The sequence below is a fragment of the Balaenoptera musculus genome, chromosome 3 (assembly GCF_009873245.2).
Source record: "Balaenoptera musculus isolate JJ_BM4_2016_0621 chromosome 3, mBalMus1.pri.v3, whole genome shotgun sequence".
Classification (NCBI taxonomy): domain Eukaryota; kingdom Metazoa; phylum Chordata; class Mammalia; order Artiodactyla; family Balaenopteridae; genus Balaenoptera; species Balaenoptera musculus.
Genome location: NC_045787.1, coordinates 168,331,940 through 168,355,476, shown reverse-complemented (window position 1 = coordinate 168,355,476; position 23,537 = coordinate 168,331,940). Strand labels below are relative to the sequence as shown.

Sequence of the window (23,537 nt, the reverse complement as noted above, 5' to 3'; positions counted from 1 at the left end):
AAGATTTAGGTTTACAGAAAAGTTGCAAGATATTACAGAAAATTTCCATACCCTCCCCCACACACTCAGCTTCTCCTAAATTAACATCTTACATTAGGCTGATACATTTGTTACAATTAATAGACTGATATTGATACACTGTTATTAACTGAAGTCCAGAATTTATTCAGATTTCCATAGTCCTTTTCTCCTGATATCCTTTTTCTTTCCTAGGATCCCACCCACGTTCCCATGTAACATTCAGGCATCATGTCTCCTCAGGCTCCTCTGGGCTGTGACAGTTTCTCAGACTTTCCTTGTTCTCGATGCCCTTGACGGGTTTGAGGACTGTGGCCAGAGATTTTGTAGAATCTCCCTCAGTGGGAACTTGTCGGGTGTTTTTCTCACGGTTACACTGGGGCGCTGGGTGCTGGGAGGAGGACCACCTGTGAAGGGCCGTCTCATCCTTCATCTCGGGGTGCCTGCCGTCAACATGACTCATCACTGCTGGTGTTGGCCTCGGTCCCCTGGCTGAGGTCGTGCTGCTCAGGTGTCTCCACTGGAAGGTCACACCTCCCCCCTTCCCATACTGTCCTCTTTGGAAGGAAGTCACTGTGCACAGCCCACACTTACAGAGAAGGGGGTTACTTTCCATCTCCTTGAGGGCAGAATATCTACAGACATTATATGAAATTCTTCTCTGCAGGAAAAATTTGTCTCTTCTCCCTGTATTTATTTATTCAATCATTTATTTATATCTGTATGGACTCATGGACATTTTATTTTAAACACTGGCTCACAATCCAATACTTCATGATATATTTTGTTGGTCAGACCAGTCCAGCATTGGCCACAGAGAGCTCTTTCAGTTGTCTGCTATGTCCATCGGATAACTTCTGGCTGCGTTAATAGCAGCAATTCATCGGAGACCAAACCCTGCGGGATCAGCCCATGAAGAATGCTGCTTATATTCCAAATATAATATAGATGAGACCCTTCTTCTCACTGGGCCTCAGCTTTCCCCGTCCCCACCCCCCCAAAAAAAAGGCTTAATATTGATTAGATGATCCAATGGGAGCCCTCCAGCACTGATTGTTTATGATTTTCTGTGCTCGCGAGCAGATGTATTTTTTCCCAACGATTTCTCAAAGCTAAACAGATTTTGTTGGTGTCATTTTGTCTGAACTCCACGCTCCTGTGGCTGGACTTGTGGGGCCTGGTGGCTGATGTCCGCTCCCGGCTGGGTCTGCAGGCCACTCTCGGAAGAGACGGGGATGGACTTGCTTGGCAGTGCCACAGAAGACACATCCTGTAAGTTTCCATGCATGCAGAAATGGGCACATGGTCTGGGCTGTGCCCAGCACTGTAACTGTAGAAATGTCAGAGGTCATGCCTCCTGGGTGGAATGTCAGGGAAGGGGGTTGCTCTGCTCCAAGTCCTGCAGGGAAAGCAGTGTGGTTGTGGGCCAGAGACGTGTGTGGGAGCCATCATGAAGTCAGTTGCTGTGTGTCCTTGAACTAGTTGCTTAGCCTCTCTGTGCCTCCAATGCCTCATCTACTAAATACAGGTAGTGAGCCTCCCACAGAAGGGGCATGCAAGGATTAAATGAGATGATTTGTGTAAAGTGCCTGGGGATGCCAGGCACAAAGTCAGCCCTGGGAGGGCTTTGCTGCCCTGAGCACTCAGGAGGGCTCATGGCTCTAAGGATCCAAAGCCCCAGACTTTGAGGACAGGGGGTCTGGGGCAGCCAGAGAAGCTGCCTCAAACATGTGTTCTCTTCAATGACATCTCCTGGAAGAGTCCTGCTGAGGGTCCCCGCTCTGCCTGCACTTCCCCCATGCAGCCCATCACAGAGCCCACCCTACAGGGGAAAGACTGCCCAGAGAGGGACAGCCACATCCCTGAGGTCACACAGCAGTGAGAGCCAGCTCTGCCTACCCCTGTACCACACTATGCCCATGAGCCAGGTAGGGGGACCAATTTGTTCCAGGTTTCTGGGGCCGATCTGGATGGTTGGTCACCCTGGAGTACCAGCCCTTCTTCCTGCCTGAGCACATGGGCTCTGCCCGGTGTTGTCACATCCCCACAGGGTGACCTTGGGCAAATCCTTTCACCCCTCTGGGCCTCCATTTCCTACTTCTGTAAAACGAGGAGTGTGTAGTAACAGTACCCCACTTCCTAGGTGTGACTGGCTGAACGATGACCCCCAAAGATATCCAGATTCTAATTCCAGGAACCCCTGAATGTTCCCTCACATGGCAAAAGGGATTTTGCAGATAGGATTAAGTTAAGGAACTTGAGATGGGGAGATGTGATCATTAATTTTATGTATTCACTTGCCTGGCCCATGGTACCCAGCTATGTGGTCAAACATAATTCTAGATGTTTCTGTTGAGGGTGTTTTTTTAGATGTGATTTACATTTAAATTCATGGACTTTGAGTAAGGCAGATTGCCTTCTATTGTGTGGGTGGGCCGTGTCTAATCAGTCGAAGGGCTCAAGAGGAGGGAGGAAAAAAAAAACTCAGGTGTAATTCATCCCGGGGCAAAATTCCTCTCCAGCTGTGGACCTATGAAATCAGGCAATGTCTCTGCTTCCAAAACACGATGGCGGGATGGACATAGAATAGATATTCTCATTCCAAATGGGAGAAATTGGAAGGAAGAAAGGAGTCACGGGACCCAGCAAGTCTGAAACTTGGCAGGGCAAATTCCATTAGGTTTTAGGCCTGGAGAATCATCTTGTTTGGCTCATTGCCCTATCCTCCAGGTCCATGTGGTGGCATACTGCCGCCGTGCTTCCTTGCACCTTTAGTCTTACTGCCACCATGCTGTGACCCACAGCTTGACCCCATCAGGAAGAGTAACAGTATTTTAAATCAAGCACTCCTGATTCACTGCTCCTAACACACTTCCCATGAGAAAGGCAGAGTGAGTTGAGAAGTCTGGGGTCGGATCCTTGGGCAAGTCCCCGCCTCAATGTCCACATCTGTAAAATGGGTGATGTTTCCCACCACACAAGGTCATGGTGAGAGCTGGAAATCATGCCAGTGCCCCACACACAGCAGGCACTTGATAAATGTGAATGCTGTGTTTTTATCATTTTCTGCCAAAGCGAATGCTTCTATCCCAGTGTCTCCTGAAGCAGTTACCTCTGACCTCCTGCTTAGGGACCGAGAGATTCAAAGTGAAAAAAAAAAATGTGGTCCATTTAATTATGGATCAGTGGGGGCTTCCCTGGTGGCGCAGTGGTTAAGAATCTGCCTGCCAGTGCAGGGGACACGGGTTCGAGCCCTATTCCAGGAAGATCCCACATGCCATGGAGCAACTAAGCCCGTGAGCCACAACTACTGAGCCTGCGCTCTAGAGCCCGCAAGCCACAACTACTGAGCCCACATGCCACAACTACTGAAGCCCGCGTGCCTACAGCCCATGCTTTGCAACAAGAGAAGCCACCGCAATGAGAAGCCCGCGCACCGCAACGAAGAGTAGCCCCCGCTCGCCACAACTAGAGAAAGCCCATGCGCAGCAACAAAGACCCAACGCAGCCAAAAATATAAATTAATTAATTAATTAATTTTAAAAAATTATGGATCAATGAATGTCTTCATCCAATAAAAGAGGGGTAGGAGTCTCCTACTAGTTTACTTATTTTGTCCTCAAAGGCTGTGTAATGAAACAGGGTAAACCTGAGGGGCTGGCTCTGCTCCGGGGGCTGTCAGATGGGAGGCAGCCCAGGAGGAGAAACCAGCTTTTACAAGGAGACCAGAGTCCAGGCTAAGAGTCTTTAGGAGGAAGCGGTCCAAACCATGGGGAATATCCATCCTGACAGGCTTCAGAGTGAAATGGGAGGATCCTGCCCTTCTGTGCCTCAGTTTGCTCATCTGTTAAAGGGGACAATAGCAAAGTTGGAACGTGAAAACGCAGGGGAGAGCTTTGCAGAGTGTCTGGCTTATGTTACATGATCGCTAAAAGTTAGTTGTTAGAGTTGAGCATCACAGAGAGGCCAAAAGCAGAACGTGGACATTCTCTGCCAGCCTTAGCCAGAAGGAACAAGACTCGCAGATATTGGTAGGTCCAGAGCACACCATCTGGAGCGCAGGCTGCCCGGGGTCTAATCCCCACATCATTGTTCAACCTTGACTCGACTCACCTGTGAGTCCCATTTTGCAGATGGTAAAAGTGAGTCAAGCTCAGAGCAACATGGCACTGCAGGGTCACGGAGCTGGTGAGTAGCGAGGTCAGGCTCTGAACCCAGGTCTGCCCTACGTCCAAGTGTCCGCCCTTGACCTCCGCGCTAGATGGTTACATTAACCGCTGCCATGAAAGGATGTCCTCTGACTTCTAACCACTCCCCTCAATGGGGCGGAGTGGATCTCCACCGGGTTGGGAACAGGAGAGGGGGAAGAAGAAAGAAAACAGCAAAAGTGACTGATCTTGTTTTGCTTTTGTTTTTTTCTGTTTTCCTGTTCCCCCACAGCCCCTCCCAACACTCTGAACTTCAACGCGGCTCATCGTAAGCGGAAGACGCTGGTGGCCCCCGAGATCAACATTTCCCTGGACCAGAGCGAGGGCTCCCTGCTGTCCGATGACTTCCTGGACACCCCCGATGACCTGGATATCAACGTGGATGACATCGAGACCCCAGATGAGACCGACTCGCTGGAATTCCTGGGGAACGGCAATGAATTGGAGTGGGAAGGTGAGGTCGCTCGTCGCACCTGCCCAGCCCCCAAATCGGACCCCAGCGCTCCCTTTGGCTTGGGGACCAGCTGACTGGAGCCCCACTCCTCCACCCCTGTAGGCTCAAGGGGGACAGGTCTTCCAACCCGCGGCTCCCAGGACAGCTCCTGGGACGCCATGCACATTTTCTCATGGACTTGCGGACTTGCTGGGAGATGTGTCTTTCACCCGATCCTCAAAGGGGACCGAGACCAGAGGAAGGGCCTCCCCCTGATTCCACAGGTGTTTGTGGAGCAGGTCTTGATTGCTGTGTAGGAGGCGGCAGGTAGATCAGGCGGGGGCATGTCAGGAATAGACATCGCCTGCCTGCTCGCGTGGCCATCGGAAAGCCAGGCTCTGGGTAACGGTAAAAACGTACACAAGATAATTGCACCTGGTCGTCGGTGCTGTGAGGGAGATGAGGTGATGGGAGAGGGAAGGGGGGGGTCTCACTGGGGCAATTCAGCCCCCCGCCCCCAGGGGACACTGGGCCATGTTTGGGGACATCTGTGGTTGTCATGACTGGGGGAATCCTGGCATCAAGTAGGTGGGGTCAGGGAGGTGGCTCCACACCCCACAGTGCCTGGGATGGAGGAGGGGGCTCCACAGAGAATGACCGGCCCCCAAATGTCAAAAGCGCCCAGGCCGAGACTCCTTGAACCAGGCTACCTGGGGGTGGGGAGGACTCTTTGCAGGGTTGCTGGGACAGGTCTCCCTGGATGGGTGTTATTTGAGCTGACATGCCGAGGCAAGAGCACAGGTCAGAAAGGTGGCGATGGCAGTGGCCATGGGAATGGAAGCAGAGCCACAGCACTTGCTGTGGACGTGGAGTACGAAGGGGAAGAGGGGGTTGAAGGTGACACCTGGGTGTGGGGTCTGAGCAGCTGGGAAAACGGCCAGGCTATTTTCTGAGGCAGGAAGATTGCAGGATGACGGGTGGGAAAGAGGCAGATATTTCAAGCGTGGTTAAGAATCCTGAGAAGCCCAGAGAGGGCAAGAATGTGTGCAAGGTCACACAGCAAGAAACGGGCTCTACCCAGGCCAACCACCTGACTGAGCACTTTCCTGTGTTCCACGGCTTGGGGAAAGAAAAATTATTATTTAGGCATGACTTTTGGACTCCCAGGTCCTCCATCTCGCCCAGCAGCCCCAATCTAACACCGCCTGTCAGCAAAGGGTAGGGTGAGCGGTTTCGCCTCTGGCCTGGGGAGAGAGGAGAGGGCTCCGGGGCCACAGGCGGCGAAGGTAGCCCAGAGAGGGAAGCTGGGATGAGGTGTCCGGACTCGGGTGTCCCTTCCGCTCACCTTCCCCCCCGCCCCCCGCTTCCAGATGACACCCCCGTGGCCGCCGCCAAGAATATGCCTGGGGATAGTGCGGACCTGTTCGGGGATGGCTCGGCCGAGGACGGCAGTGCCGCCAACGGGCGTCTGTGGCGGACAGTTATCATTGGGGAGCAGGAACACCGGATTGACCTGCACATGATCCGGCCCTACATGAGGGTGGTGACCCACGGAGGTGAGGCCACACCCCTCGGGCCCCCTCCCGGCTCCAGCGACTGGAGGCCCATCAGTGGCCCTCTCTGGACCTCAGTCTCTTCTTCTGAGCCAGGGGGATGTTAAATTAAGCCCTAGTGTCCGGGTGTGCAGGGGTGAAACTCGCAGGGGGGCAAGGCGTAGACGTGCCGGATGCACACCGGAGGTGTCTACGAGGGTGGCTGGCGTCCCCTGCCAAAGGCGGAGACAGGTCAAGCGTTGGCTGGCTTCTCCAGCCAGGCTGCTGTGACTCAGAGCTGTACCCTCTGGGTGTGCGCAGTGGGTGGGAAGGGCCTGGCCAGCGACGAGGCCGCTGCACGGGGCAGAGCAGGGGGCGGCTCAGAGCTGGGAGACGGCTCTACCCGTCTCTGCCTGGGGCTGCTCACTCACTGGCCGCCTCTCCCCAGGGTACTACGGGGAAGGTCTCAACGCCATCATCGTCTTTGCCGCCTGCTTCCTCCCAGACAGCAGCTCCCCCGACTACCACTACATCATGGAGAACCTCTTCCTGTAAGTGGCCCACCCCCTCCGTCCCAGCGGCCCACAGTTCTGAGGGTCCCGCCTGGTGGGCGGGACCATGCTGCAAGAACCCCATTGGGTGGGGGGCTCTGCCCGACACCAGGGAAGGGCTGGGCCGCCAGCAGACCTGCATCTGAGTCCCCTGCTCACCCGCTGGGCCTCACGGGTGCAACTGTCATCATCCCTAGCAATTATGGAGCATTTACTATGTGGCAGCCACGAAGTGAAGGGCTTGGTATGTGATAACGCATTCCACCCTCAACACGACACTGTGGGTTAGTTACTGTTGCCTCCCATTCTGTGGCTGCAGAGCCTGAGGCACAGAGAGGTTAAGTCACTTGCCCAAGGACACACAGGTACAGTTTTATTATGATGGAGACAGATAATATGGATAAAGCGCCTGGCAGATGACAGGAGGAACTCAGCAAATCGTTATCACTCCTATTATCATTATTATGAAGATTTCTTTCTTACACAGCGGGGCTTGGATGCCAGGTGGGCCAGAGGACAAGGAGGTAGTCATGGAAGGTCAGATCGGAAAGTGGTCTGAGATACCAGGGAGCCCAGTCTCCCCAATCTACAGATGGGGAAGTAGAGGCTGAAAGAGAGGAAAGGATTCTTCTGGGACTTCCCTGCTGATGCAGCGGGTGAGACTCGTGCTCCCAATGCAGGGGGCCTGGGTTCGATCCCTGGTCAGGGAACTAGATCCCACATGCATGCTGCAGCTGAGAGTTCGCACGCCACAACTAAGGAGCCTGCCTGCCGCAACTAAGACCCGGCGCAACCTAATAAATAACTAAATATTTAAAAAAAAGAAAAAGGGACTTCCCTGGTGGCACAGGGTTAAGAATCCACCTGCCAATTGAGGGGACACGGGTTCGAGCCCTGGTCCAAGAAGATCCCACGTGCCGCGGAGCAGCTAAGCCCGTGCGCCACAACTACTGAGCCTGCGCTCTAGAGCCCACGAGCCACAACTACTGAGCCCACGCGCCACAACTACTGAAGCCCGCACACCTAGAGCCCGTGCTCTGCAACAAGAGAAATCACTGCAATGAGAAGCCCGCGCACCGCAACGAAGAATAGCCCCGACTCGCCACAGCTAGAGAAAGCCCGTGCACAGCAACGAAGACCCAACGCAGTCAAAAATAAATAAATAAATAAATTTTTAAAAAAATGTTGTTTGAAAAAAAAAGAAAGAAAGGATTCTTCTGAAATCACTTAGGGGGAGACAGGGCTGGGACAGACCCCAGGTCCCTAATGTCCGGTGCAGTGGACTGTTGGCTGTGGGTGCCTGTTCCCCAGGTGTGTCTGGGGCTGTTGAAGCCCACCTCCCAGGATTAATGGAGACCATGCATATAAATCACTTGGCATCTAGTAAGTGCTCAATAAAATAGTAACTACTACAATCACTGTGCCCACTGACACAAATTTGGGGTGGGCTGGGGTCATCCCCCACCCCCCGCCCCGAGCCGAGTATGCCAGGACAGCCAACAACACCTGAACAGGTGTGGCTAGCAGAGCCAGGGCAGGCAGAGGCAGAAAGGGCAGGTGCCCCAGGGGTTCAGTCCCGGGAACTGGGCTTCCTGACTCTGAGCCCCTCCATCGGGTCCCCTGTCGTCTGTGTCCCGTGACCAGGTACGTCATCAGCAGTCTGGAACTCCTTGTGGCCGAGGATTACATGATCGTGTACCTGAATGGTGCCACGCCTCGGCGAAGGATGCCCGGCATCGGCTGGCTGAAGAAGTGTTACCAGATGATTGATAGGAGGTGAGTGGGTGGGGCTGAGGGACCTCCTCGGGGTGCAAGGGGCCCTGAGGTCCCTCTGAAAGGTGTGGGTAGTGGTCAGCTGGGGCGGCCGTAACAAAGCACCAGACTGGGTGGCTTAAACAATAAATATGTATTGTCTCCTAGTTCTTGGGGCTAGAAGTCCGAGATCAAGGTGTCTGCAGGGTTGGTTCTTTCTGAGGCCATGAGGGAGAATCTCCCCTGTGGACACCTGTGTGCAAATGTCCCCTTTTTAGAAGGACACCAGTCATAGCGGATTAGGGGCCCACCCTACTCCTATATGACCTCACTTTAACTAATTTCTCCTACAATGACCCTCTTCCCAAATAAGGGGGCTGCAATTCAACATGCCCATAATAGGTGCTCAGAACCAGGGGCTCCCAGAAAAATCTTTCAGAAATGGGAGACGCTGTGGCCACGAAGTCAAATGCTCAGACTCTAAATTAAGAGAGATTGGAGACCAGACATCAGCTCTGCCACCTGCAAACTCTGCGAGGGGGCTTAGCTTTACCGAGATTCCACCTCTTCCCTGCCAATGGAGATAATCATAGCACCCCTTGGGCACAGAGAGAAGGTAACACCGGTTAGCTGCTCCCTCCCCGGGGCTTTCCCAAGGAGCCCATCTTGCTTCCTCTGTCTCCCCACGCAGACTGCGCAAAAACCTGAAGTCCTTAATCATCGTCCACCCATCCTGGTTCATCCGCACCGTGCTGGCCATCTCCCGCCCTTTCATCAGGTAAGATCATGACCTGTGCCCGGATAGCCACCTGGGTTTTTGTGTGTCTTATTTTTTAATCTGCATTTTCCAGCTCCTCTCTGATGAATCTATATGGTTGCGTTAAACAGTTTAAAATCATATGTATTGTTATGTAGTGACGAACATCACATCACGGGGTGGGGGGGGGGGTGGGAATAGTAACAACCAGCTCTCCCATATTGAATGTTGGATACCTTTTAAAGTTTACAAGCCACAGCCCTGAAAGGTTGACTTGGCCGCGCCCATTTCATGGATGAGGAAACTGAGCCTCAGACTATTCCAGGGAATCACCCAGAGTCACACAGCAAGGTCACCAGCCCACCACACGCCCTCAGAAGGAAGGCCGGCTCCATCCACTCTGGAATCTGTGAGGGAGGGGCATTAGGATGCCAGGAGGGTCTGACCCACTCCTGGACAATGATGTGGTGAACTGATACATGTGTGTTTTGGGGGTGCCCGAGACTACCCTCAGGTTTGGTGATTTACCAAGAGGACTCACAGAACCCAGAAAAGCTGTTGTGCTCAGGGTTACAGTTGATTACAGAGAAAGGATGAAGACTGAAATCAGCAAAGGAAAAAGGTATGTATGGGATTCCAGGAGAAGCCAGAAGGGAGCTTCTGATTGCCCTGTCCCAGTGGAGTTGTACCCAAAGCCCTTCGTTCTCCCTGCAATGACGTGTGACCACGTGTAGGAAGTACTGCCAATGGAGAAGCTGATCTTGGTGTCCAGGGTTTCCACCAAGGCTTGGCCGCACGGGGATGGAGTGCCCACGCAGCCCCCTTAGTTCCTCAGTAACTGATATGATGGCCCAAGACCCCACCAGGAAGCACATCTTTAGCACAGACTATGGGCCCTGGGTAAATGAAGACGCTTACCAGATGGGACATTCCTAGGGCTTACAGGTGACCTCCTGTGAGTCTCAGAAGCTGGTTCTTTCTTTGGAATGTGCACGAGATAGAAGCACCTGGACACACAGGGCAAGTGAAACAAAATTAGTCATGTTAAACGCCCTCGTCCATCACATAAAACTAAACGTACATTTAATGTAATATAATTCAAAACATTGAATTAAATGAAGGCCCTTCATTTCCACGTTCCCAGTGAAGAATCTGTGATGAGTTTAATAGACGGGGTCAAACTTTGCCTTGAGAGCATCACAGCGCTGAGGCAAGGAGGCAACTTCAGATGCTCTGTTCAGTGACTCCCAAGCACCCTCAGACATTTGCACATTAGTGAAATCAGGCCTTTAATACACTAATTACGGGTCATTTGTGCTAATGATGACAATCACTGGGCAAAATGGTAGACACACACTTCAGCCTAACAGCATTGCCTTCTGTCCTCGACATCCCGTAATTCGGGAACCGAAATTTGCCTTGAATGCAGATAATTCTCTCACTTTGGGTTGCTTTTCCTACTTTTATTTTATTTTATTATTTTTTTGGCCATGCTGCACAGCTTGTGGGATCTTAGTTCCCCGAGCGGGGATCAAACCCGCGCCCTCGGCAGTGAAAGCGTGGAGTCCTAACCACAGGACCCTCTGGGAATTCCCTGGGTTGCTTTTCCTGTGGTGAATTTCAAAGGTCTCATTTTGAGCTTTCAGAGAAATAGGAGGGGAGAGTGGGGTAAAGTAAGCTTCCCTGTTTAAAAGCCGAGGGAAGTGGAGACAGATTCTGAGCTGCCACCCAGCCCTAGCCCTGAGGTTCTGTGATTGTATCTCAAAAAGAACTCCTGTTTATTCCACGATGATCTAAACATGGGCACGTGCCTCGCCCTGGACTGGAATTCTCCCTCCCGAGAGCCCTGCTTCCCAAGACAGCTCAGCTCACAGGCAGACAACATCATCACATGGAAACCGGGTACCCGTTTCCAACAACAGACATGGCAGCTTTACCATGGCGTCCTCACGTTGGGATCTCGCCTGTACTTATAGCCCACTGCTCAGACCACAGGTGTCGCCTCTGTGCCCCCTAAAAACACCTTTGCAACCCATCAGATCATCCACCCTCAGAGCCCCCCAGACCCGGGGTATTCAGGTAGAGTCGGTCGGAGACTCACTCCCTGTCCCTGGGCCCTTTACTTTTCTGTCACACCAACTGGAGAAAGAACTCATGTTCCAAGAATAATTTTTTTTAATTAAGGAAATAAATTTCAGGGGCTTCCCTGGCGGTCCAACGATTAGGACTCTGCGCTTTCACTGCTGAGGGCGCGGCTTCAATCCCTGGTGGGGGAAATAAGATCCTGCAAGCTTTGTAGCTCAGCCAAAGAAAGAAAGAAAGAAAAGAAATTTCAACTGCACGAAAGCGGTGGGGTTTATTTATTCCAGTACACATGGCCGCTTTGTGACTTTCTGAGGGAAAACCGTCTATCATTCCCTGATCGGTTACCAGTGGCCTCTGCTGATTAACCTGTGTATTTTTCTCTTATGGACACTGCAAACTGTAACATTCCTCATGGGTCTCCATTTTCTCCGGGTGCCGGAAAGTTTGAGCCGAATTCTTATCTAATCTCTAAAAATAGATGTAAAACTTCTTGACACAGTTTTGTAACTATGTGACTCTATCTTACTTTTTTTCTTTTCTTTATTGTTATTTGATTATTTTATGACTTAGTGTCCTGTTACGTTCTCTTGGCCTTATATTTCTCATCTTTAGAAAAACTGATGTGAGGGACTTCCCTGGTGGTGCAGAGGATAAGACTCTGCACTCCCAGCACAGGGGGCCCGGGTTCCATCCCTGGTCAGGGAACTAGATCCCACGTGCATGCCACAACTAAGAGTTTGCATGCCACAACTAAGGAGCTTGTGTGCTGCAACTAAGGGGCCCACCTGCTGCAACTAACAGCCGGCACAACTAAATAAATAATTTTTTTAAAAAGGAAAAAAAAAACTGATTTGACCTTGAAAAAAGTTTATTGGACATTTTACCAAAATTAGGTTTAAGGTAATTTTTTTAAAAAATAATCACGAGTTCAAAGCAACGCACTGGTGACAAAGCACCTCAGTGGGTAGCAGACGGCCAGAGCTGGGGTTTGGACCGGAACAAACCATTCATCCCGAAAGAATGTGGAATGAATCAGCAGTCCCCATGTGCACCTGTCTCGTGACCAAATGACTACTGGTGCCATCCGGGCAGTGGCGATTGTGCCAGAAAAGCATTCTTGGGAAGATTCACACAGAGGAGCAACTCCCGGGGAGGATGGAGCCTGGAGTCTAGCAGCGTCTCTTTCCTCTCTGCTTCCTTCAAAGAATTTCCTCAGCTCAGCAAGGACTGGTGTCCAACACGTGGTCCAGGACGCTTCTCTTCTTGCAAGGGGAGACCCCGGGTTCTGCTCTGTTCCCCCACTAGGGGCCAGGGGTGGAGGCTGGCACGGGTGGGGAGGGAAGCTTGGGCGAAGGTGCTTGGGGCATCCCGGAATAGTGTTGCGTGTGCATCCCTGCCTGCCATCGCTCCTTCTGGCCCTGAGGAGCCACCCTGAGGGCTGGCTTTCAGATGTCTCCCTGCTTCTTCTCCCACCAGCGTCAAGTTCATCAACAAGATCCAGTATGTGCACAGCTTGGAAGATCTGGAGCAGCTCATCCCCATGGAGCACGTGCAGATCCCAGACTGCGTGCTACAGTGAGTGTCCCTGGGCCATGGGAACACCCCCCGCCACCTCCATCCCCATTGCCCCCAGGCTGCTCGCCTCTCAGCCCCCTCTGCTCAGCCCAACCGAGCTGCCAGGGAACAAGACCTGGCTGGGAAAGCAGAAAAGAAGGAAATACAGTGAAACAAGCTCCTGTGAAATTACAGAACACAGCGGGCCTGGTTATCTAGTGCAGGCTGGGGGCCAGTGAGCCCTGGTCCCCTGGCTTGTCTTTATAAATAAAGTTTTATTGGCACACGGCTACACCCATCCATTTACAAACCATCCACGGCTGCTGTTGAGCTACAACAGAATCGAGAGGTTGCCACAGAGACTGGCCTGCAAAGCCAAAAATACTGATTCTCTGGCCCTTTACAGAAAAACTTTGCCCTGATGGAGGGGCCTGTAGACCAAACCCACGTCAATGAGGGGGTTGCTTTATACTGGCTGTGTTTGGGGCTGATGCAAAAAATGTCCGCTGAGCCGCATCTACTCCAGATGCTGGAATATACCAACCAAACAGATATCCCCTGCCCTGGGGTGGGGTGGGCATGGGCAGGCTTGTAAAGCAACTGCAGGAAACATAAAAAAGACCAGTAGACCCATCAACTCCGGCTGTCCTTTCTGCTCTAAGACCTGGCGTGTATTCAGATATGACAGTGAGATTGCTTCCCTGTTCCCAGAGGGACGGGGATTCCCAGGCTGCAACTCATGTGCTTTCCTTTCTCTCTCTTCCAGGTACGAAGAGGAAAGGCTCAAGGCCAGGAGAGAAAGGTCTGTGCGGAGTGGCCTGTGCCCGGGCCAGGTTAGGGCTGGTGCTGAGCCGGGCCCACAGCTGGGGGGAAATTGGTGGTTTCCGCTCAGTGGGGACCTATGTCATGCACACACGTAGCTCAAGGCCCTGTCCTTCTCTCAAGGGCTTGGAGTCAGGTCCAGGCTCAAATCCAGGCTCCCTCACTTAGTCACAGAGTGACATTAGGCAAGTGAAAAGTTCACAGCCACCCTGGGTTGGCTGTGAGGGTTACTGTGAGAAATCAGGACCAATGTAACCCACCGGACAAAAATAGTGGACTCCATAGAGAGTTCTCCTAGTAATAGTGGGGGGAACACAACCCGCTCCATGCTCGCCCCTGCCAGACTTAGCCCAGAATCGCCCCTTCACTGACTTATTGGCTAATTTTCGAGAGTAGCAGTGCTCACAGAACTTCAGGACTATTTCGGCCCCACCCAGTTATGGAGCCCTTATACCATTCCTGTATCCTTTCTCATCCCCCCCATCCCCACCCCTCCGCCCCAAGAGGAGGGCAGGGCCAGGATTCCTAAAAGCGTCTGATAGACCGGGAATCCGAGGCTCAGAGAGGGCAAGGCACCTGCTCAAGGCCACCCAGCAAGTCTGAGAAAGAGTTGGGGCTTTCAGTGAGTTGAAAGCATGCCAGGCCCTGTGCCAGCCTGGGGGAGACTGAGGCGATTAAGACTGAGTCCTGGTCCAGAAGTTTCCTCAAAGGGCAAAGGGGAGGGTTGCCTCACCGAGTGAGGAAAGCAGATCCTGGGGCAGGACAGGTGATGTTGGCAGATGAGACACATAATGAGAAAAATTACGGCGCCTTCACACAGCGTCGTTTAATAGTGATGAGTGTCAGTGGAGTGGAAGGGGGCGTGGAGGGCAGCAGGACCCGCCATCCCATGCCTTCCAGGGAGTTTTCTTCCTCCCCCTCCTCTCTCTTCTCTACTCCCTCCCTCCCTCCCCTTCCTCTTTCCTTCCTGCCCGTCTTGGTTTTTGTTTTTTTTTTAAATATGTTTAGTTGCGGTAAAATACACAGGACATAAAATTCACCATTTTAACCATTTTTAAGTGCACAGCCCGGTGGCATTAAGCACATTCACATTGTTGTACAACCATCCCCACCAGACACCTCCAGAACTTTCTCATCTTCCCAAACTGAAACTCTGTCCCCATGAAACACTGACTCCCCAGCCCCTGGCCCCCACCATCTACTTCCTGTCTCTGTGGATCTGACTCTCTAGGACCTCATATACGTGCAATCAGACAGTATTTGTCCTTCTGCGTCTGGTTTATCTCACTGAGCATCATGTTCCCAAGGTTCATCCACATTGTAGCAAGTGTCAGAATCTCGTTCCTTTTTAAGGCTGAGTAATATTCCAGTGTGCAGATAGACCACATTTTGTTCATCCATCACCTCTCGATGGACACCGGGGTAGTTTCCACCTCTTGGCTGTTGTGAATTGTGCTGCTGTGAACACGGGTGTACAGTTGTCTATTCAAGTGCTTGCCTTCACTTCTTTGGGGTGTATATAGACCCAGGAGTGGAGTTGCTGGATCTTACGGTAACTCGATGTTTCATCTTTCGAGGAGCAGCTAGAATCTTTGCCACAGCGGCTGCCCCATTTGACATCCTCACCCCACCAGCCATGCGCAGTTCCAATTTCTCCACATCCTCGCCAACATAGTAACAAATGTTCTACGTTTAAGGTAGTGGCCATCCTGCGAACTTCCCTGGCGGTCCAGTGGTTAAGACTCTGTGCTTCCACTGCAGGGGCTGTGCGTTCGATCCCTGGTTGGGGAAAGGAGATCCCGCACACCACGTGGTGTGGCCAAAAAAAATTTTTTTTTAAATTTTAAAGGTAGTAGCCATCCTGATGGGTGTGAGGTAGTCATGTCTGTCGGTCTGGCTTCTTTCTTTTCCTCCCTTTCTCCCCACCCCCAGGTCCCCCTCTCCTCTGTCTCTCTGTCTGAGTTACGCTCCTCCTGCCTCCTGAGGCTTAGCTATGGATGGGAGTAGAGAGGTGACAGGACAAGCAGGGCGCCCACCTTCCAGAATCACAGCACACGGGCAGCAGCGTCCAGGGAGCAAGTGCATGAGGCCCCTGCGGCGGCGATAAGCTGAGATAAGCGCACCTAAGGAATGGCCCACAGCCCCTCCCCCTCCCCCCCGCCAACCATCTGCGTCCACCTTCATGAACCCCTGGCCATCCCATCACGCAGTCCACCCTCTGGGCCCCTGCGTTTCCCCGGGGGCAGCCAAACCCTCTCTTGATCGCTGTCGGGACATGGTGGGTCCAGAGAGAGGGGCCAGTGGGAGCCGAGAGCCCCTGGGCCCACTTGGCTGGCTGGTCATCCCTCGTCACCTCTTTCTGTCCCCAGCGCAAGGCCGCAGCCAGAGTGCGTCCTGCCCAGGTCTGAAGAGAAGGCAGAGGCGGGCCTGGCGGAGGACAGGTAAGTGTGTGCAGGTGGCCACAGGGCCAGAGCCCACACCCGCGGGGGGCTGCTGAGCCCAGGGAACCTCAGATGAAGGTGATCTGACGTTACCACGGTGCTGAAGTAAGACCACCACTGTGAATCGGCCAGCATGAGGCCCATTCCATCGAGCCATTTTAATGTAAATTTAGTGCATCTGTAGTTTTGGGCAACCAGCACCTTCTCCAGTTCCAGAACATTCCACAGCACAGAGGGAGACCCTGTACCCTGTTAAGCAGTTGTTCCCATTCCTATCCTCCTTCTTTTTCTCCTTTTTTTTTTCCCGGCTGGGCCGCAGCATGCGAGATCTTAGTTCCCCAACCAGGGATAGAACCTGTACCCCCTGCAGTGGAAGCATGGAGCCCTAACAACTGGACCACCAGGGAATCCCTCCTTTTTTTTTAAATCCAGCAACTCTCTACTGACAGTCCTTTAGTGCCTCACCCTGGGATGTGTAGACAGACGGCACGACCCCCTCCCTGGCCTCTAGAGGCCTCTCACACCTTTCCTGTCTCTTTCTTCAGGTCTGCCTCTCTTGTCGTACCCTCCTTCTCCTGTCCTTGAGCTCCTTGAGGGCAGCGGTTGCATCTTGGGACCACTGCCCCCTCCTCCTCCCACCCTGCATCCAGCACAGGCCAAGCACGGGGACCAGGGGCAGCTGATGTGGCCGAGAGACCAAGATCTGCTCTCAGATGAAGGTTCCAGCTGGTGACCTTTGTGCAGGTCCCAGTGGATGGGTTCAGCCTTCCCAATGGGTGGACCTGGAGCAGCAATAGTGATTTCATTTTGTGGCAGCGAAGGGGCTCAGCCATTCTCACGACTGCCTGTCCTGGCTCATTTGTTACACAGCTGACACGTGCTGACACTTGCTTTGTGCCAGATCAGGGTGAAGCCATATTGGCCCTCATGGGTCTCATGGCCAAATGCCAAGGGTCCCCAAACAGGCAACTAATGCTGAGACTCCTTCCTTTTCCCACAGGTCTGCTCTGGCCACAGAAGATCAGGAAACAAGGTGGGTGGGAAGCGGGGCGATCTTGGCACCTTTTTTGGAAACATTCTAAGTGGAACCTACCCTGGGATGAGTGCCTCATGACTTATTGTTGATGGAGGGAGGATGCTGCACCAGGGAGGCAGGGAGACCGTGGTTACCATGACAACGGGGCCTCCTCTGGGGCCAGGCAGCCGGTCCCTGCTCCACTCCAGCGGGGCGTCATTAATGGGAGGCCCCAGAGCTGAGCCACACAGCGGCCCTGACTGAGATGTCCACCCAGAGCCAGGCCCCCTGAAGCCCAGGATTTTACTCAGCCAGAGGGGGCACTGTCTGCCCACAACCTATCTCAGTGTGTCTGCCTGGCTCTGCATGCCAGGAAAAGCCTCCCTGTGTGTCACGGGTCCTGGAGACCACCCTCGGGGGCAGTGGTTTGCTAGAAGGACTCACAGGACTCAGCAAAGCTGATCTGCTCACAGTTATGGTTTATTAAAGTGGAAGTGTGGGTACAGCTCAAAGTCAGCAATAGGAAAAAGAGCGTGGGGTGGGGTGAGGGGAGACAGGTGCACGCTCCCAATTGTTGTCTCCCAGGGGAGTTGTTTTGGGACAGCCCTTAATTCTCCCAGCAGCCAGGTGTGGTGATTCACACCAAGTGTCACCAACCAGGTGTGCTCATTTGAGCCCTGGTGTCCAGGGTATTTACTGGGGGTCAGTCATATGCATGGTGGACCACCCACGTGGCTGACCTTAGTCTCTAGTCCCTCCAGAGGTTGAGCTGATACCACATGGTCCATGGCTCCTGCCTTAAATCACATTGTCAGCATAGACTATCCAGGGTGACCCCAGGTCCCAGGCAAATAAAGATACTCTTATCAGGAAGGACGTTCCAAGGGCTTAGAGGTGACCTCCCAGAAGCCAGGCAAGGGCCAGACCTTTCTTTGGAACCTGCAGGGTTAATCCTTGACCACACACTCTGCTACAAATATGTTACATGGCCCGGCCACATGCCTTAATACTACCCATGTGACCCAAGAAGCCCCAAGCTGAGAAATAAACATCAAAAATCATCTTAGATGAGTACTGCCCTGGGGACACTGAATAGAAGCAAGTTCTCAATGCATTTCTGACAAGACCATCTCAGTCCTTCTGGAGCTGAGTTCCCATCCACAGACACAAAACACGCAAGGAAATCATTCACCATGAGAAAAAGTCGGCGGGTACAACAAATAGCAGCATTAGACCTCCTCCTGGGAATCCTCAGGTAGAGATGATAAAAACAAGCATGTTTAAAATGATTAAATACATAAAAGAAGGAATGGTTGGGAGCAATGGATGGATGGACAGATGGACAGACAGATGGACAGGTGGGTAGGTGGGAGGGTGGATAGATGGATGGATGGATGGATAGGTAGATGGACAGGTATATGGGTGGATGGGTGGATAAACGGATAGATAGGTGGATGGGTGATGGATAAGTGAATGAATAATGGATGGATAGGTGGATGGACGGATGGATGGATGGATGGGTGGATGGATGGATGGATGGGTGGGTGGATGGATGGATGGATGGATGGATGGATGGATGGATGGATGGATAGGTGGATGGGTGATGGATAAGTGAATGAATAATGGATGGATGGATAGGTAGATGGACAGATGGATGGATGGGTGGATGGACGGATGGATGGGTGGGTGGGTGGATGGATGGACAGATGGGCTGGTGAGTAGATGGGTGAGATGAAGCCTCCCTCCAGTCTGATCGAGGGCACCAGCCCTGGGGCCTTGTTCTTTGGCTGGGGCACCAAGAGAGAAGTCCCCTTCAGGACCACACCTAGAAGGTGGGTGACAGGTGGCAGACCTTGAAAGGCAGGTGCCACTCTTGCTGCTGAGGGCACACCGAAGCCGATCAGATCATTCTTTTGGATTCCCCACGCATGGAACATTTTCCACTTTCTTTAAATACAATAATAATAACTTGACTGTGTTTCTGCCTCTCCAGCATGTCCTGAGGTGACGTGAGCACAGAGGAGGACACGAAAGAAGATCCCAGATGCCAGGAAACCTCTGTTGGACGCCCTCTGACCCTGGATCTTGTCCCCACCTCATCCTGAGTCACAGTCTCCGGGGGGTGTCCATCTCCTCCATCCACGTCTGAAACCCAACATCCTTTCCAGCTGCTTGAAAACTTTTTTTTTTAATGATGCAGTATTAGTGCATTTTGGAAAAGGACCCAGTTCTCCACCCTCTCACACTCATGAGCTCATGGCCAAGAAGAGCAAGAAGCGTTGAGCATGGCCTGTGTGTCCTTGGTGGCCTCAGAGACCCCCCACCACCACCACCACACCACTGCACAGAATCCTGGTCAGGACCCTTCTCTTGCTTGTCACCTGGTTCAGGTTGGAGCCACAGATGCCCATCGACTCCCTGGCCAGGTCTGGATTCCTTCTTGTGCCTTTCCTGCCAGAACAGCCCCCGCAGCCCTGGGCATCTGGCCTGGAAACTCAGCCCCCACCCCCAGCAGCACCGTGCCCCCCGGGCACTGCCCAGCCTTTGAACTCACAGCTTTTCCTTTGAACAGCCCTCCCCTTGCCTCCTATAACTTCCACCTTCTTAGGGAGCATCAGAGCCCACAGCACCAGTGAGGGCCGCTGATAATCATCCTTGTTCTACAGTTGCAAAACCACATCCCCCTCAATCTAGAACATTCTCAAGCCCCTTGAACGCGGAGGCCACGCCACAGGGCAATCCCAATCAATACCTCCTACCGAGGGAATGAGCCTCCCCACTTCCCTAATCCCCCCGACAACACGGGGTTGGGATGCGCCCCTTGGGCTCCCACCAGGAACAGAGGCCGAGAAACCAGTGCTGAAATAAGCTCATCCCAGAAACGCAGATCGAGAAAAAGGAAGATACAGGGTACTGAACGTTCGAGTATTACAAAGGTCACTGGGGAGAATAAAAACCAGCGGCCTGGATGCTACGACCACCTGCATTCAAAGGAAGCAGATATCCTTAGGACAAAAAAAACCATTTTTCTAATGTGGTCGAAACGCCAGTCAGGTGGGCGCTAAAGGGAGTGAGTTCCCCATCTCTAGAGGCATTCAAGAAAAGGCTGGATGGTACTTGCACAAAGTGGTCCTCTGCGGTCCCCTCCAACCCTGAGAGTCTCTGTTTCTATGAATCTGAGCAAAAGTCGAGCAGGTGCATCGTCCGGCCCCTCTTGGCTCTGTAGCTGGCTTCTTAGCGGGTGTCATCCAGGTTTGGTTGACCCTCCCTCCCCCAATAATTTCCCAGTAGGAGATTCTTGGCCTCAAAGGAGATGTTGAATGCTTCTCCACCTGGGACATCAAGGGGGTGTGTTTGGGGTTATCCCAATGGCAGGAGGGAGCCAGTGGCGTTCAGTGCTGAGCGAAAGGGACAGCAGTGCTTCCTGCATGTCAAGGAATTGTCCCACCCCAAGTGCCAGTGGCTCCCGCCTTGGAAAATTCGGGGTTTCTAAGCAGCTTCGGGCCTGCATCTTCTGGAACCCAGCACTGCTCCTGTGAGGCCAGGGCATTTGGGCGTCTGGTGGGGTTTTTTAATTTGTGTTTCTGCTCTGTTTCCCAAATGTCAAATAAAGGACAGGGACCGTGTTCCAGGCGCAGATGAGTTACACGGAGCCTGAGGCAGGAGAGGCTGGTGGATGGGCCTCTGCAGGCTGCCCTCCGAAAGGCCGCTCCATCCTGGGCCCGCTTGTCCCCCACCCCTGCCCAGAGCGCCTCCTTTTCTAAAAGGTGCCTGGGCACCTGCCAGGTCACCCCGAACTCCAGGTTCAGGTGGCTGGCTCTGCTCAGCTGAGAGGGACACGTGACCCGCGAGCCCCGCAAGTCCACAGCAAATGCAATAACTCCTGGAAAGCCGGTGCTCCACTGGAGGAGAAAAAGGAGCCCGGGATAGGAACAGATGCATTCCACCTAACCCGACAATTACTGAGCGGCTGCAGAGGCGACAGAAGGACGAAAGAGGCAGACCCATCCCACCCTCAAGGAGCCTGCAGCATAACAAGAAATTCCAGCACGGACCCCCTGGTTCACCGTGGCCCACCGACCACCCCTCCGGACCACCAGCAGCCGTAGACAACGGGCAAGTGGAACCAAGGACCCCAACCCAACTTCCCAGCCCCTCCAGAACAGAGAGAGACCCCCGGGGTAGCTGTCTCTAGGTCGGCCACCTGTCCACAGGTGTGTGAAGTTCTGAGGCACAGCTCCGTCCATACGGGGCCACTGTGTCCTCGGTAGCACCTAGGGCTGCTACCCACACCCTCTGAAATCGGCTTTGCGAAAGATTTGTATCTGCGGGGCAGTTTTTGGCTGAGATGCAACGGATGTCGAGCCCTCCTTGTAAAGGAACATTGCGTTTTCCTCTTGTGACACACGGGATGCATCATAAGTCCCTCCCCAAGTCGTAGTTCACACACCCATCCTTCCGACGGCGAGTTTTGTGGTTTTTAAAAACAAAAACAATTCATTCTGATTACTGTCGTGATACGAAGGCATCATTTCCATGAGCTTTGGGGGATTTTTATGTGAAATGAATAAACTATCACTGAGAAGGGAGGTTTGTGACTTTTGTCCACGTCCAAGGGATGTGGCACTGGTCTTGGTCGCGGTGCAGAGGGAGGAGTTTTCACGGGATGGGAGGGGGCACAGCTCAATGCCAAGCGACCTCAGGCAACCTTGGGTGACTTTGGGCCATGGCCTATATCTCCTCTTGCTTCTATCTCCCATCTGCAGAATGGGAGCCCCGGCTGGGTTCTTCCCGAGGCCCCTTTTGGCTCTGCCTGTCTGTGATTCAGGTTCCTTTCCTGTCCCCAGTCTTCTCTGGAATCAAACTTAGTCAACAGTTAATAATATTAATTACTAGTGTTAAGCAATTCTCCAATCCCGGGCAGACACCAGCTGGATATCCTACAAATTTATCTCAATCCTGACACTACCGGTTTGGGCAGACCTTACAGGCTAAGGGTTCAGCCCCACAAGACGGCCCTGACTTCAGACACCAGTCAATCTCAGGTCCTAGAATAGGGTACAATTCAGCAATAGTCAGATGGAAGAGATGCAAAAGGTGATGTGTGGGGAAGGGGGCGGAGCTTCCATGCCCCCTCTGGGCACCACCCTCCCAGCACCTCCCTGTGTCCACCCACCGGAAGCTCTACAAAAATTGTTTGGGGATTTTCATGGAGGCATGATGGATTACACCACTGGCCGTTGACGAAAGTTCCGTCCCTCTAATCCCAGGGTCAGTGGGGTCCCCTGGCCACCAGCCCCGATCCTGTGGTTATAGGGCGTTTCCAAAAGTCACCTCGTAGCATAAACTCAGGTGTGGTTGAAAGGGCTTGTTATGAAAGCAAAGGATGCTTCCTTCATCTTTATTATCTGGAGCCTTTTCAGGCACAGAGGACATAAGACCAAATATTATCATAAAAGGGACTTCCCTGGTGGGCCAGTGGTTAGAACTCCACGCTTCCACGGCAGGGGATACAGGTTAGATCCCTGGTCGGGGAAGTTCCACATGCTGTGCAGTGTGACCAAGAAAAAAAAATTTCCGAAAAAAAAAAAAGTATATATCAAAAGATGTTCCCTCTTCTGACGTAGGAAATTACAAGGGTTTTAAGGGTTGTGTGCCGGGAACTGGGAACTAAGTCCAACTATGTTTCTTATTATAAATCATAATACCACAATAATAATAACAGTAGCAGTAATAATAATAGTCTGAGTCCAACCTAGCACAGGCCCCATGTTACTGAGAGGGGGGTCTGAGGCAGAGAGAGGGTATGTGGCTCAGCTGGGGTCACCCGGACCCTGAGTGATTGGTCTGAGGTCTGATTCTGGGCCACCCCCGGCCACCCCATCGCTTGGCTGGAGACCCACGACCCTCTGTCAGCTGCAGGACATAGCGGGCTGTGCCCCTCAAAGGGTCAGAGTGGACCCTCCCATGTCAGGTACAAGAGGAGTCCTCCCGTTGTCCCCGCCCAGGATTTTGGGACCTGCTGGTGGCAGGGATGCCAGGACAGGTGTGAGGTCCACACAAAGTCACCATCAGGTTGATGGCAGGAGCTGGCAGGTGCCAGCCCACCTGCCTCTGCCCTCCTGCCCCTCTGATGTCCAGTGAGGTGCCCTTCACCCAGCGAGAAGGTCGCTTCACGGGGGCTGGGAGGGGGCCTCAAGTAGAGCGGGCGAGCTGGCATGGAGGCGGCGAGGAAGAGGTGTTGAAGATGGCAGAGCTGGTGCTGGGATCAGGGGGTGCCCTCTTTGGAGGGGATGGACCCGCCCCTTTTTCCCACCCCACCGAGTCTCTGATTATCCTAAGGGGGTTCTTGCGAACCTCATTCATCCA

General features: G+C 52.9%; 1 protein-coding gene and 1 long non-coding RNA gene across 3 annotated transcripts in view; one reads left to right on the top strand and one right to left on the bottom strand.

Moving 5' to 3' along the window:
* Positions 1-21,720, top strand: part of ATCAY (ATCAY kinesin light chain interacting caytaxin) — a 35,842-nt gene extending 14,122 nt beyond the window's left edge. Inside the window, exons 3-13 of one of the 2 annotated variants that reach the window (XM_036846444.1) lie at positions 1,232-1,290; positions 4,459-4,680; positions 6,030-6,215; positions 6,640-6,742; positions 8,387-8,518; positions 9,186-9,272; positions 12,813-12,911; positions 13,657-13,692; positions 16,082-16,153; positions 17,154-17,186; positions 19,162-21,720. In XM_036846444.1, coding sequence (XP_036702339.1) covers positions 1,232-1,290; positions 4,459-4,680; positions 6,030-6,215; positions 6,640-6,742; positions 8,387-8,518; positions 9,186-9,272; positions 12,813-12,911; positions 13,657-13,692; positions 16,082-16,153; positions 17,154-17,186; positions 19,162-19,171 — 1,039 coding nt within the window. In that variant the 3' untranslated portion in view covers positions 19,172-21,720. The remainder of the gene's footprint in view (positions 1-1,231; positions 1,291-4,458; positions 4,681-6,029; positions 6,216-6,639; positions 6,743-8,386; positions 8,519-9,185; positions 9,273-12,812; positions 12,912-13,656; positions 13,693-16,081; positions 16,154-17,153; positions 17,187-19,161) is intronic. The other variant, XM_036846445.1, reaches the window with a different exon arrangement.
* Positions 1-23,537, bottom strand: part of LOC118892173 — a 52,170-nt gene that overhangs the window by 10,526 nt on the left and 18,107 nt on the right. Inside the window, exons 2-3 of the long non-coding RNA XR_005019248.1 lie at positions 10,170-10,258; positions 4,132-4,354 (exon numbers count right to left, since the gene is read on the bottom strand). This is a non-coding gene — a long non-coding RNA (uncharacterized LOC118892173). The remainder of the gene's footprint in view (positions 1-4,131; positions 4,355-10,169; positions 10,259-23,537) is intronic.